The sequence below is a fragment of the Panulirus ornatus genome, chromosome 30 (genome assembly GCF_036320965.1).
Source record: "Panulirus ornatus isolate Po-2019 chromosome 30, ASM3632096v1, whole genome shotgun sequence".
NCBI classification, from domain to species: domain Eukaryota; kingdom Metazoa; phylum Arthropoda; class Malacostraca; order Decapoda; family Palinuridae; genus Panulirus; species Panulirus ornatus.
The window spans coordinates 11,451,056-11,463,189 of NC_092253.1; the positions used below are offsets into that span (position 1 = coordinate 11,451,056).

The 12,134-nt window shown below is 39.5% G+C and overlaps 1 protein-coding gene across 1 annotated transcript; it reads right to left on the minus strand.

Annotated features, from left to right (window-relative positions):
- Positions 1-367: 367 nt before the first annotated feature.
- Positions 368-11,625, minus strand: LOC139758575 (glutamate receptor ionotropic, NMDA 3B-like). The gene is made up of 5 exons (XM_071680096.1): positions 11,461-11,625; positions 6,449-6,679; positions 3,814-3,992; positions 1,015-1,183; positions 368-710 (listed from the first exon to the last, which is right to left on the minus strand). Exons 1-5 carry the CDS (start codon positions 11,584-11,586, stop codon positions 552-554), a joined length of 864 nt encoding a protein of 287 aa, XP_071536197.1. The 5' UTR covers positions 11,587-11,625; the 3' UTR covers positions 368-551.
- Between the last annotated feature and the right edge of the window lie 509 nt (positions 11,626-12,134).

Sequence of the window (12,134 nt, forward strand, 5' to 3'; positions counted from 1 at the left end):
TATATATATATATATATATATATATATATATATATATATATATATATATATATATATATATATATATTTGTGTGTGTGTGTGTGTGTGTGTGTGTGTGTGTGTGTGTGTGTGTGTGTGTGTGTGTGTGTGTGTGTTCGTGCTTTGAAATATTCTGCGTCTATGTAAAGGTTGTTTCTATATATATACCAATCATGATTCAGAGTCATAGTAATATAATGGGTCTTTTCTTGAGTCCCCATGTACTCCAAGTGCAAAGAATGTGATTAATGTCATATCTTTCTTTTTCACTGATCAGGGAAGAGATTGACGGAATAGACTGAATTTCGTCATCCATGCAGTAAATAGAAAAACGGGATCATGGTCTTATGTAATTCTTCTATGCAAAATATTTTACAACATATGAGACGCGAGACGTACGCAAAGTTAGATCCATATGTTTAGTTATCATAATGGGAAAATAAACAATCAACAAAGAATAGTGGTTGTAGCGTTGCTCTGTTTTGAAAGATGAGGTACATCCAAGTTGTGAGGGATGAACTTTGGCGCTGAGTTAGTTTCTTCGCGAGCAGCAGAGACTGGGAAGGTGGAGTTTGTAGTTGGCGCAATTCTCCACAAGGAAAGCAAGAGATGCGAGGCCGCAGCCCAGTAGCAGCAGGTAGAAGGATCCCTGAAGATGGGTAAGTCCCAGGCTGACCTTGCCATCGGTAACCTAGAGTAATGATATGTACGTTGACTACCAAAAGCCATGATAATCATTATTCAGTGATGATATGAAGAGCCATCACTTGTGAAAAAGAAACAAAAAACTATCGCAAGATGTGAGTCCGAAAAACATGACCGTTCCTTTAGCTTGTCCTCAGTTTGGTGTGTCTGTATGATGCACCTTACAATGAACTGACCCTAAGAATTACTAGATATGTGTAATTATGACGAAGATTCAAGACATAATTCTAAAGGCTGAGCTTACATTTGGTTATTCTGTGAACTTCATTTCAACACGCTTGTGAACGTACCTCAAATATATCCTCGTGATATCTTCCCTTTTCTTTATCATTTTGTTTTTCTGCTCTTGCATTCCTCATGTGACTGGATATAAGGTCTTTTATCCAGTAATCTATCAGTCCTCCATCTACCAGGTGATGCATCATGGCACTGAAGCGGTCACGGAATGGGGCACCTCTCCTGGAAGAAGATAACTCCATTACTGACTGAAATGAAGTCTAAACAAAATTAGTAAGTTTCATTAGGAAAGAATCATGAATATTTTACTTAATTTGGGAGACTGTAAAAACTGAGCCAAGAGAGGACTTCTCTTTTATGGTTGACTATGGTGTCTCAATGCGCTTGGATGTTTCGTCCAACTATTTTTCCGCATTATCTCTCACAGTTTAACAGAAATCATACTGCAGCTTTTTTTTTAAATTTTTTTCTTTTTTTCTATCAAAATAAAGAAATTGCAGTTATTGACAATAAAGCTCACATGCTACATAAAAGACAGGTCCATCAGTTCGGCATATCAGTTTGGGTATGCCACCTTTAAGCTGCAAACGTTCAAGGTCATTTGTCGACTTATTTTCCAAGTTAACGTCATCTGCAGATTTTGATATCTAATAGTGCATCCTATTATCAATATCATTAACATATATGAGAAAGAGAAAAGGCCCCAAGACTGATCCTTGTGGCACATCACTTGTTACGGCTAACCATCCTGAGGCTTGACCATTAACCACAACTCTTTGTTTACGGTGAGTCGACTAATTTCCTTTGATCCGGAACCTTATTGAATGTTTTCTGAAAATCTAGATAACATCTATTACATAATTTTCATCATACATATGATTACATCATAAAAGGATCAAGCGGATTTGTCAGAGGTGAGCGATTTTGTCGAAAACCATGATGATGATCGTTATTAAGTGGTGATCCTCTAAATGGGTTACAATTCACCCTCGAATGATAGTTTCCACAAGTGTTATACTGTAGACGTTAAACTAATTCGACGATAATTTCCATGCTGTAACTTATCACTTTTCTGAATATTGGTGTTACATTAGCAAACTTCCATTCGTCTGGAACTTCTCTCAAGGCAAGAAACTTATTTCGAAGCACGCTATCTTATTTTTCGCCTGTCTCATTTTTGTAATCAGATTAAACTTATCATATCCTGCCCATTCACTTATCTTTATTCCGTTCAGTTTTGATAGCATGTATTGAACTTTCATGTCAATTTAGTACAGAGCGGTCTCCTTTCTCATCAATGAAACCGGATTCGGGACATGAGTTGTGTCTTCCATCGCAAGTAGATGCAAAAGAGTCATTTAAGATATTTGTTGCGGCCTCGCTAGAATCACCATTTTCTGTAATTAATGGAGCAATTGACTGGTGCTGACCTTTGCTTCTAATACAGCTATAAAACTCTAAGGTTTCATTTGCTATTTCAGGCAATGTACGCTTCATACTTACGTTTGCTTCGTATGGCTCTCTTAGTTTCCAAACAAAAATTTACATAACTTACTCTATCATGTTTGTTATTGGTCTTTTTGAGATTCTAAGGAACTTCTTCCTTTGACAACAGGCACTTCTTTATTTCATCGTTCTATTTCTTTTTTACATTCTAGAAATAAACCGCCTACTAAGCACATTTGATCCCTCTACTGCTTCGAAGGTTTTACTAAATCTTTTCCAAGCTACGTTCATGTTGTTTTCATTGACCATAACATTCCAGGTTTGCTTGTCATGAGCAAGGCGAAGATCATTAAAATTTGAGAGTTTAAAATCTGAATTTTTTTTTCGATTGTCATATTAACCAGCATTAAATGCAGAGTTGCAAGTCACCTCAAAAGTACTTTATCGATGATCACTTGTACCAAGTTTTTCTCCAGCATTAATAACGAGAGCCTCATTGTAGTTAAAGCTAAATCAAATATACTTTCGTCGCGAGTAAGTTTCTCGACTCATTGCATTAGGCACAATCAAGCAAATTCAGGCAGAGTCCGCGCCCAGAAATACTAGAGAGGGATTGCCCCTAATTATATACCGGTAGGTTAAAATTTTCTACTATGATCAGATTTTGTTCATTAAAATTCTTGTTAGCTGGTTAGGATCAACTTGCCGGTGTCCATGTGGGGTCCTTATATATCAGTCCAACTTTTTTTCTTACGAAGCTATACGAAGTAATAACTGATGAAAAATCATGGACATACCTTACCTCGAATGAGGCGAGGTAAGTTTTTTCAACAGGATAACTACAAATAGAATGGTAAACTAGTCAAAGTGGTTCAAAGCAGTACCATAGAGACATTTAAGAGTGGACTTGATAATTAAGTCACTTTATATCCATAACTGACTTTGTCTAAGCCTCCTTATTCGCAAGAGTATTTTACAGATTTTCTTTCCCCTTTTAAATATCTATATGTACTTCGTTTCTTATCACGTTAATCTATGAGTTGCTGATCTCTTCCATCATCACAAACAGCCTCGTTAGGACCTATGGTCTACTGCTCTTTGAATTCATTTGTATTTCTTTTTATATATACTAATGATGTTTGAACATGGACAATTATCTGCCAAGCAATTGGAAAACTACAGAAAAATGTATTTTTGATAAGACAAAGTAATACTCACGTGGATCCAAACTCTTCAAACTCAATATCATAAGCACTTTAGTGAAATCGTCAGAAGCTAAGAATTGGAATTATGGCATCGGCGAACAACAACTGATTCAGTGACTAAGATTTTTTCAAACATAAATCGACTAAAAAGTTCCAACCGACATTTCTCTAGTCTTCTCTTAACATGAACAACAGACTCACCTGAATCCCCATCCTATGCCAACGAACAGAAGGTACTCCGTTTTGCCAACGTGGATGGGCGTGTAGCCATTAGCGTCAGTTATGCTGGCAGCCACGAATGCCATACCTAAATTCTTGTAAGTGAGGTGGGAGTAGCTACCCTTCAACACTCGCTGGAACTGCTCCTCTGCTGGGGCGTACTGTGTGTGTGTGTGTAGCAGAAATATAATCAGGATATGTGACAGCCAAAAAGAAAGTGAAGACTCGTGTTGAAGTTGGGACATCATCATCATCAATCCTAACATACTCTTTCTCTAGATCCATAAAGGTTTCATGTATGTGATTTGAGAGGAATACATAGGAACTCAAAAAGTAGCAAGCCACTATATAGTTCTTTCAAGTCTCTGTGTGATAAAAGACGATGTCAAAAACTCAGAGATCAGTGTGGTAAGAATAGAAAGGAATAATGATGTTTCAGAAAATGAAAAGTCCAAACTTTTCACGTAAAATGTTTATCAAGTACGTTATTAAACGTATCTGATATATGCCTTCTACCACGCGGAATCATAAGTCATCCCATCTGTTAGCGATCCTGCTGAAGAAAAAGTAATTCACTTCCTTCAAGGAAAAAACTTTCGCTTGAGCGTTTGTGTCTATTATTAAGTGTTTAATCAAACCAATCAATCTTTAGGTATCATCTTTGATCGAGATTACCGAAGCTTCTGATAACTCTGAAAACATGCATTAGATCACCTCTTAACTTTTTCTTTCATAAGCGAGATAAATCAAAATCGCTTTGTCGGATCTCAGGATAATTTTTTTTCTTTCAGTCTGGGATTCATCCTATTATTTCAGTGCTGTACACTCTACTCTTAGCAGCATCCATCCCAGCGATATTCAATAGAAAAGCTGTGCAGAAACGATCGTTGATCTCTTCAAAAGTGTCGAAGTTGAGTTCTCGAGGATGGGGTTGGGGGAAAGAAAAGGTGGGTGTGGCCAACTAGAAACAGTAGAAATATGCTTTTGGTCAGAAGAACTTACGAAGGCAAAAACGATGAATAACTATTAGGAGGAATAACAGGAGAAAATGTGGCCAAATGTGTTAGAATATAGTCACTATAGTCAGGAACCTGGATTGGGTGTTTATCTAATTGTTCCAGATCTTTATGAGAGGAAAAAGAAAAAGACTTGGTTCTACCAGAGTCGTCCCGATTAAAGTCTAATAAATCTTTGTGGTTTTAATTGAAATCCCCGCAGAGAGGGTCTCAGGGCGTGGAAGTGAAGAGGGCAGAGTTCCACGGCAATAAGTCAAATGGTCGAATTGTTGTTGCACATAGCTGGGGGTCTTTACAGGGTGGAGGATCAAACGAGACCCAAAAGCTAAGTAGAGTTTTTGAGCCAGACGGCACCTAAATTAGAAGGCTCAAGAGCCATAAACTCCTCCATAGTAGCAGGAAACGAAGATAGAGACTACAATTAGAGATCTATCAATGCAAAGGAAAAGCAGCCTTGAAAAGTAGGGTTTCAGCGAGAAAGAGAGAGTGGAGAAGAATAGGGGAGGAGGTAGACAGGGGATGGTCAACAAATGACGGGCTAGAATCAAGACCACGATTGTTGCAGAAATGAATAGATGGAAAGCCATGTCTGGAAGTCGCAGCTATGGAAGTGGGGCGGATCCCAGTCGCATTATGGCGGTCATGTCAAGTGGGCACTGGGATCCGCTCAATACTTAACGACCAACGGCGCCGCTCCAATAAGGTGTCGAAGAAAAATTGGTTGGTTGTGTTGCCATAGATTTTGAGAGAATGAAAGATAAGAAAAAAAAAGAATATAAATATGTGTGAGATTTGTACTATCAAGTGTTGTGGATGAGAAAGTAAAATGTGTTTAGGACTAAGGTTGAAAACCGGCATCCCTCGTGTCCATGAGTCAAGAAGAAGAATAGAAAGGTATCTGGGCCTGAAGGGAGGTACTTAACAAATGCCGCAGTGCTAACTCGCTATGCTGCCGCCACTATCGCTCTCGAAACCCAGGAGATAATATCACCCTGGTCGATGGTTGACTGCTACCCACCAAACTACGACAACATAACAGCAGTGGGTGGAAATTCTAAGTGCTATTTTTCTCTCCAGCACGTGGTAGACTATAAACCATATCCCTTGCTCTACGTTGATATTCCCCTCAATAGATGAGTTAAGTTATATATCATTATGAATATCAACATTCTCAGTTTGTTGATGCATAATGTTGCGATACATTGACGAAGGAGAATCTTTGATGAGGGTATACTCAACGCATGTGAATGGCATGATGATACGAGAATAAAAGTCATAGGACAAATTCTAGCTTGATGAGGTAGCAATGAAGGTAGATGGACTGCTGAAAGTAAGCGAATACCTCAGCATGGTAAGATATTTCTTCAAGAGACGAAAAAAGAAAATCTTGGGGCATTACCTACAAAGATAATGATCGTAAACAAAAATGTAATCCAGTCATATCCGATTCAAGGACAACTTTTGATATTATAAGACACTCATTATAAAGTTCTGGCTTAGTTACAAACCAAAATGACATGTGAACAGCTCTGACGAATATATTATGAATAATCACCATGTTATAATCAACTGCATCTATCAATTTTCGTACTATAGCTGACCTGCATGCCCTGGTGAATTTTCTTTATATCAGAATCGGGATGATATTTGAAAAATAACGAGGTGGCATCATTTTTGAAGCTTGTTCCCCAGCCCCAGCCGTCACGGGCCAGCAGGTCTTGGAAGCTGTTGATAGCAGGCATCTTGTCCTGGACAATAAGATGCGCCACCAGGGAGGAGCGGTAGGTGTTGGTGAGGATCACACAAGCCAACATCCACAGCCCCACTAACACCTGCAGGTAGACCCAGGCATTATGAGACCTACACTGTAATATCACCGTATGCATGTGTACACATTATTTACAAATGATATGTACACACACACACACACACACACACACACACACACATACGCACAAACACAAAAATTAAGCTCTTTTAACCAATCAACGGAATAATTTGATGTAATTTTGCTCTCGAATTCTTGAGGTTCACCTCACCTTTGATCTCCCTCTGGTATGTCTTTCGAGGCGAGATCTACTGATATTGCTGAAAATAAGAAAATAACCCTCAGGGGTTTTACAGTCATTATCCAGTCAATTGATCCATCGATTACGGAAAACGGTGACTTGGTTTAAGACAATGAAGTTTAGGCAAAGAGCTTGAAATACTTTTTTGCCTCTGTATTTACGATCGAAGACACAACCCAAGCCACTGAAAAGAGAGGAGAAAGCTCTTCAACAAATTGACATAAAAGCTGACGACATACTATCAGCATGAACGGAAAGATAATTAATAGAATGGCAAGCCCTGACAAATTTCATTCGAGTACAATGAAAGAAGTGAATAAATGTAATAGTGAAGTTCGTCACTGCCCATTTCAGTAAGTTATTTGCTACAGGAAAAGTTTCTGATGAATGGAAGTTTGCTAATGTAAAATCGACATTCAATAAAGATACTAAGTCACTGCCAGGAGATCATCGTCCAAATAGCTTGATGTCTGTAGTTAGAAATCTTATGGAAACCATTGAGAGACATAGAATTGTAAACCATTCAGAGGATTAGTACTTATAAACGATTCTCATTATGGTTTTCTACAAAATCGCTCATGTCTTATAAATTTACTTGATTTCTATAATGATATAATCATGTATGACGAAATTCGAGCAGTTAATGCCATGTATCTAGAAATCAAAAGCATTCGACAAGGCTCCACATCAAAGGTTCATAGCAAAAATTTGGTCATATGGCATTGATGGAGTTGTACTGCGGTTGATAGGACATTGGTTGACTAGCCATAAAACAGATTTGATGAATATTTCGCTTCAGGTCCACGACATACATTATCTACGTCTCTTATTCACGTTGACAGTATGTGGGATGTATCTGTATACCTTCTAACATTTACCACACTTAACTGGAGTTTCTGATACCTTTTACTGTCACAAACAACCTCAAAAGAACCCTTTAAATTTCTTTGTATTTTTTGTAATGTCAGTTGATATCTTAAAAACGATGATGGGTGAGGATGCGATGGTAAAGAATATGAGAAGAGATCGTTATCTGGGATTTCAAAAATGGATATGTTTGAATGTATTGTGGATGTGAGGTATGGGCTATAGATAAAGATATGAGAAGAAGGATTCATGTGTTGAAAACTTAATGTTTGAGGACAATATGTGGAGTGGAATAGTTTGACTGAGTAATGAGAAGATTTGGTTCGGAGAGCTAAAATGAGTGCGCTGAAATGGTTTGGTCATATGGAGAGAATGAGTGAGGAAAGATTGAAAACGAGAATATATGTGAGTCAGAAGTGGAGGTTGCAGGGAGAAGGTGGAGACCAAACTGGAGATGGAAGGATGGAGTGAAAAAGACTGAGTGACCTGGGCCTGAACATGCAGGAGGGTGAAAGGAGTGTAAGGTATAGGATGCACTGGAACGATGTGATGTCATTGGACTGAACAAGGGCATGTGAAGTGGCCGAGGAAAAGCCTAGAAAATTCTCTGGGGCCTGGTTATAGATAGTGGGTTGTAGTTTCGGTGTATTACAATTGACAGCTAGAGACTGATTGTGAAAGAATGAGGCTTTTTCATTGTCTAATTTTGGCAAAACCTCGTTTACCCGTGAAACAGTGTGTGTGTGTGTGTGTGTGTGTGTGTGTGTGTGTGTGTGTGTGTGTGTCTGTGTCTGTGTCTGTGTCAGTGTGTGCCTATGAGCGTGATTTCTTGTTAGTGCGTGCATTACCGGATTTCTCTGCTCGACGTTACATCGCGATTATAGAGTTATTTTGGCGAGGTTGTATCACTGGGAGTACACTCTCGTCACAGGACGTCTCTCTTCAAAGTAGTCTACATTTTTCTGTTTCTGTCAGTAGCGCAGCCGACCGACAAACGCCGACCTAGTGTTCATGAAATTCTCCACCGTATGTGGAAATTCCCTTTACTCCTTGCCTTTACTCTCTCCATCCCATGATTCAACACTAGGGCTCCGTCCAGCTTGGGTAGATGCCCTTCTCATCCACATATACCGGGAGAACTTTCGAAGTTCTTTGGTGCCTTAAGTCGCCTTTTTGTTCCGCCTTTCTTCTCTATATCCAGTGCGGGATTCCACTAAGGTAAGTTCGTTGCCATCCAATGCGAAAGCTTTTATTCGATCAACATTCCTCCCACAACATACTGTCCTTAAACATTTTACTTCAGCACGTCCATAAAGCACAGACAGGACTGCTGTGCCATCAAACATACCCACATTTACCCTTCAAGATTTTGACTTCTTTTCTACACATTCTTCAAGTCGCCCAAGACCTTTGTTCTCTCACCCACTTGATGGCTTACTTCAGCTCCCATGGTTTCATCTGCTGCTATATCCACTCAAAGGTATTTAAAACACGCTACTTCCTTCAAGGTTTTTCCATTCAAATTCCTATTCCAGCTAACCTTTCTCTCTTCGCTGCTAAACCATACAACCTTTTTTCATCCACATTTACTCTCAACTCTCCTTTTGTATACACTTCCAAACTCAAACACCAACTAGTACAAAAAAAGACATGACTCACCTTTTAGGCCCCTTACCTCCAAGAGACTGCATACCAACTCCTCTACCCAACATCCTGATATTCACTTCCCTTATTACCCTACCCATAATCAAATTAAACAATCATGGTGACATCACACAGCCCTGAGGCAAACCCATCCTCACCTGGAACTACTCATTCACCACTCTTCTTACTTGCACAATTGTCTTACACTCCTTATAGATACTTCAATGCTTCTAGCAGCGTTCCTCCTACACCATATCCTCAGAGAACTTTCATCAACTCTATCATACGCTTTCTCCGGATCCATAAAAGCCACATCACTGGTCCCTTTGTTTCTCGAAGTATTTCTCGTACACATTCTGAAAAGCAAACTCATGATCCACACATATTCTACCATTTGTAAAACCACATTGTTCCTTCCCAGTCTGAAGTTGTGTTTTCAACACCCTTTCAGTTACCACTTTCCCATGCATCTCAAAAGATACACTCAAAAACTTATACCTCTGCAGCTCGAACTCTCATTTCAGTACCCTGTCATTATTCACTGGTACAATACAGGCATTCCACCGATCCCCGGGCACCTCGACGTCAGCCAAAAAAACACTGAAAATCCCAAATAACCAGTTAAGAACCAAATCACGCCCGTTCTTAAGGTATTCAACTGTAGTCGCATCCACTCCAGCCACTTTGCCACACCTCATTTTACACAAGGCATTTACCACCTCTTCCATCTTCACCACGCCACTTGGTATGACTCTCAAATCGCATAACTTCACGTCCAAAACATCCCTCACCTGCCAGTCTATCAATGAAAACACTTAACAACCCTCAAAATACTCACCATTTCATTTTTGCCTAATTTATGCCTGTTACCATTTCTCTATTTGCCGTCCTAACTGATGTTTACATTTGTTCCACATTTTTTCTCACACTATAGACCTACCTCCAAAACATTTTTGTATTTTCCCTGAAGTTTGTTGATACTCATTCACCCCAGCCCCGATTTGCTCTCTTTTTCAGCCTCTGCACCTTCCTCTGTATATTTCAACAGTTTTTCTTGTACACCTCCCAATCATTTGCACTACATCCGTCCAAATAACACCCATCCATCTCTCTTTTCTTTTTCAATAGCAGTCTAACTTCCTCATCCCACTACGCACCACCCTTTCTCACCTGCCCACCTCCCGGGAACCTTTCGCATGGCACACCCTTCACTTGCACAAGTATGCACTTCTTCCCTAATCACCTTCCCATTCGTCGTCCACTCTCTTAGCTTCACTCACTTTCACCTTTTGCCATCATACACTCAATCTCTCCAGGTATCTCTTTCACAAGCTTCATTTCCGAGCTCATCCACATTTACAATCAGTTTTCCTTCCATATCATTTCCTTTTTTCCCACAGCCTCTCCAAACCTTTACCCTTTCTTCTACCAAGTAATGATCAGTCATCTCACCAGCAGCCCCTCTCAACTTAGTCGCATCTATGAGTCTCTCCTCTGTACTCCTATCAATTAGTACATCGTCCAAGTATGCCCTATTCACTCTTTACATGCTGATGAGTGTCATTCTATTCAAAATGGATATTCCCAATCATCACTCCTTTTCCAGCATACATATCTAAAAGATGTTCACCATCCTTATTCACAAAACCAGGGTACCCCATGCCCCAGCTATACCCTCAACTGCCATTTCACTCACTGTCACACTCGAATTACTCATCACTGATAATCTGTTCTTTTGCATCAAAACTACTGGCATATTCACTAAGCTTCTCTCAGAACATTCACTTCTCTTTAGTCCTCTAATCTCCAGGTGAAAAACAACTAGTAATCACCCACTTCTCGTAAACCACTTTCATCTTTAATGGGTCTGGAGCTCACTTCCAAACAGTCAGTCACACATTTCCGCACCTTCTCCATCAGCAGGAGTGCTGGTTTGGCTGCTTCTTCTGTTCCAACATCAAAAAATCAAAAAGCGGAAGGAGGTGAAAGCTGTTACACAAGCAAACAATCACACTTTTAGATGCATCACTAACCCGGCCCACTGGGTAAACGGTATGATTGGGAGAAAATTCCTCCATTAACACACTCCAACCGTAGAGGAAAGCATAGCTGATCTGCATGTCCTGACCTCCTGTCATCAACGACCAAGCTTCTTGCATCAACCATAGGGAGACGCTCCACACAGTGAAAGTGAAGAAGAGTATCAGCCAGATCACCCCTGGAAATGTCACAGAAGTTAAATCACATAGTATGACCCAGATAACGCGGCAAAGCATTATTTCTATTTGATCCGTTGAAGGCTCCAGTCACGGGGCAATGTCCACATCCGGGCCGGGCCTTAAGTAAAATATGCCAGGTCGTAGTTCTTGGGAAAGACATGAGAAGGTAAAGAGTTTGTCAGAGTTTCTGTTTTATCGAACAAATTAACACTTTCTATATTATTTTTTTCTATTTACATCATTTCTATGATATAATACTGATAATTATAGAAATAATTTTTCGTTCATGAAGGTAAGGTATGAAGGAAACTTACCAAAATGATATTAAAGATATCAGGTATTTACCTTATCGAATGACATGAACATACAACACATACATATGTAATTCCTGACTTCAGACAGCGTCTATTGTTACATTCAGTGATGAAGTTCTAAATTTGCTCACGACATAAGCAGTCCTCTTACTCAAGGTGGATATTTGGTGAGTA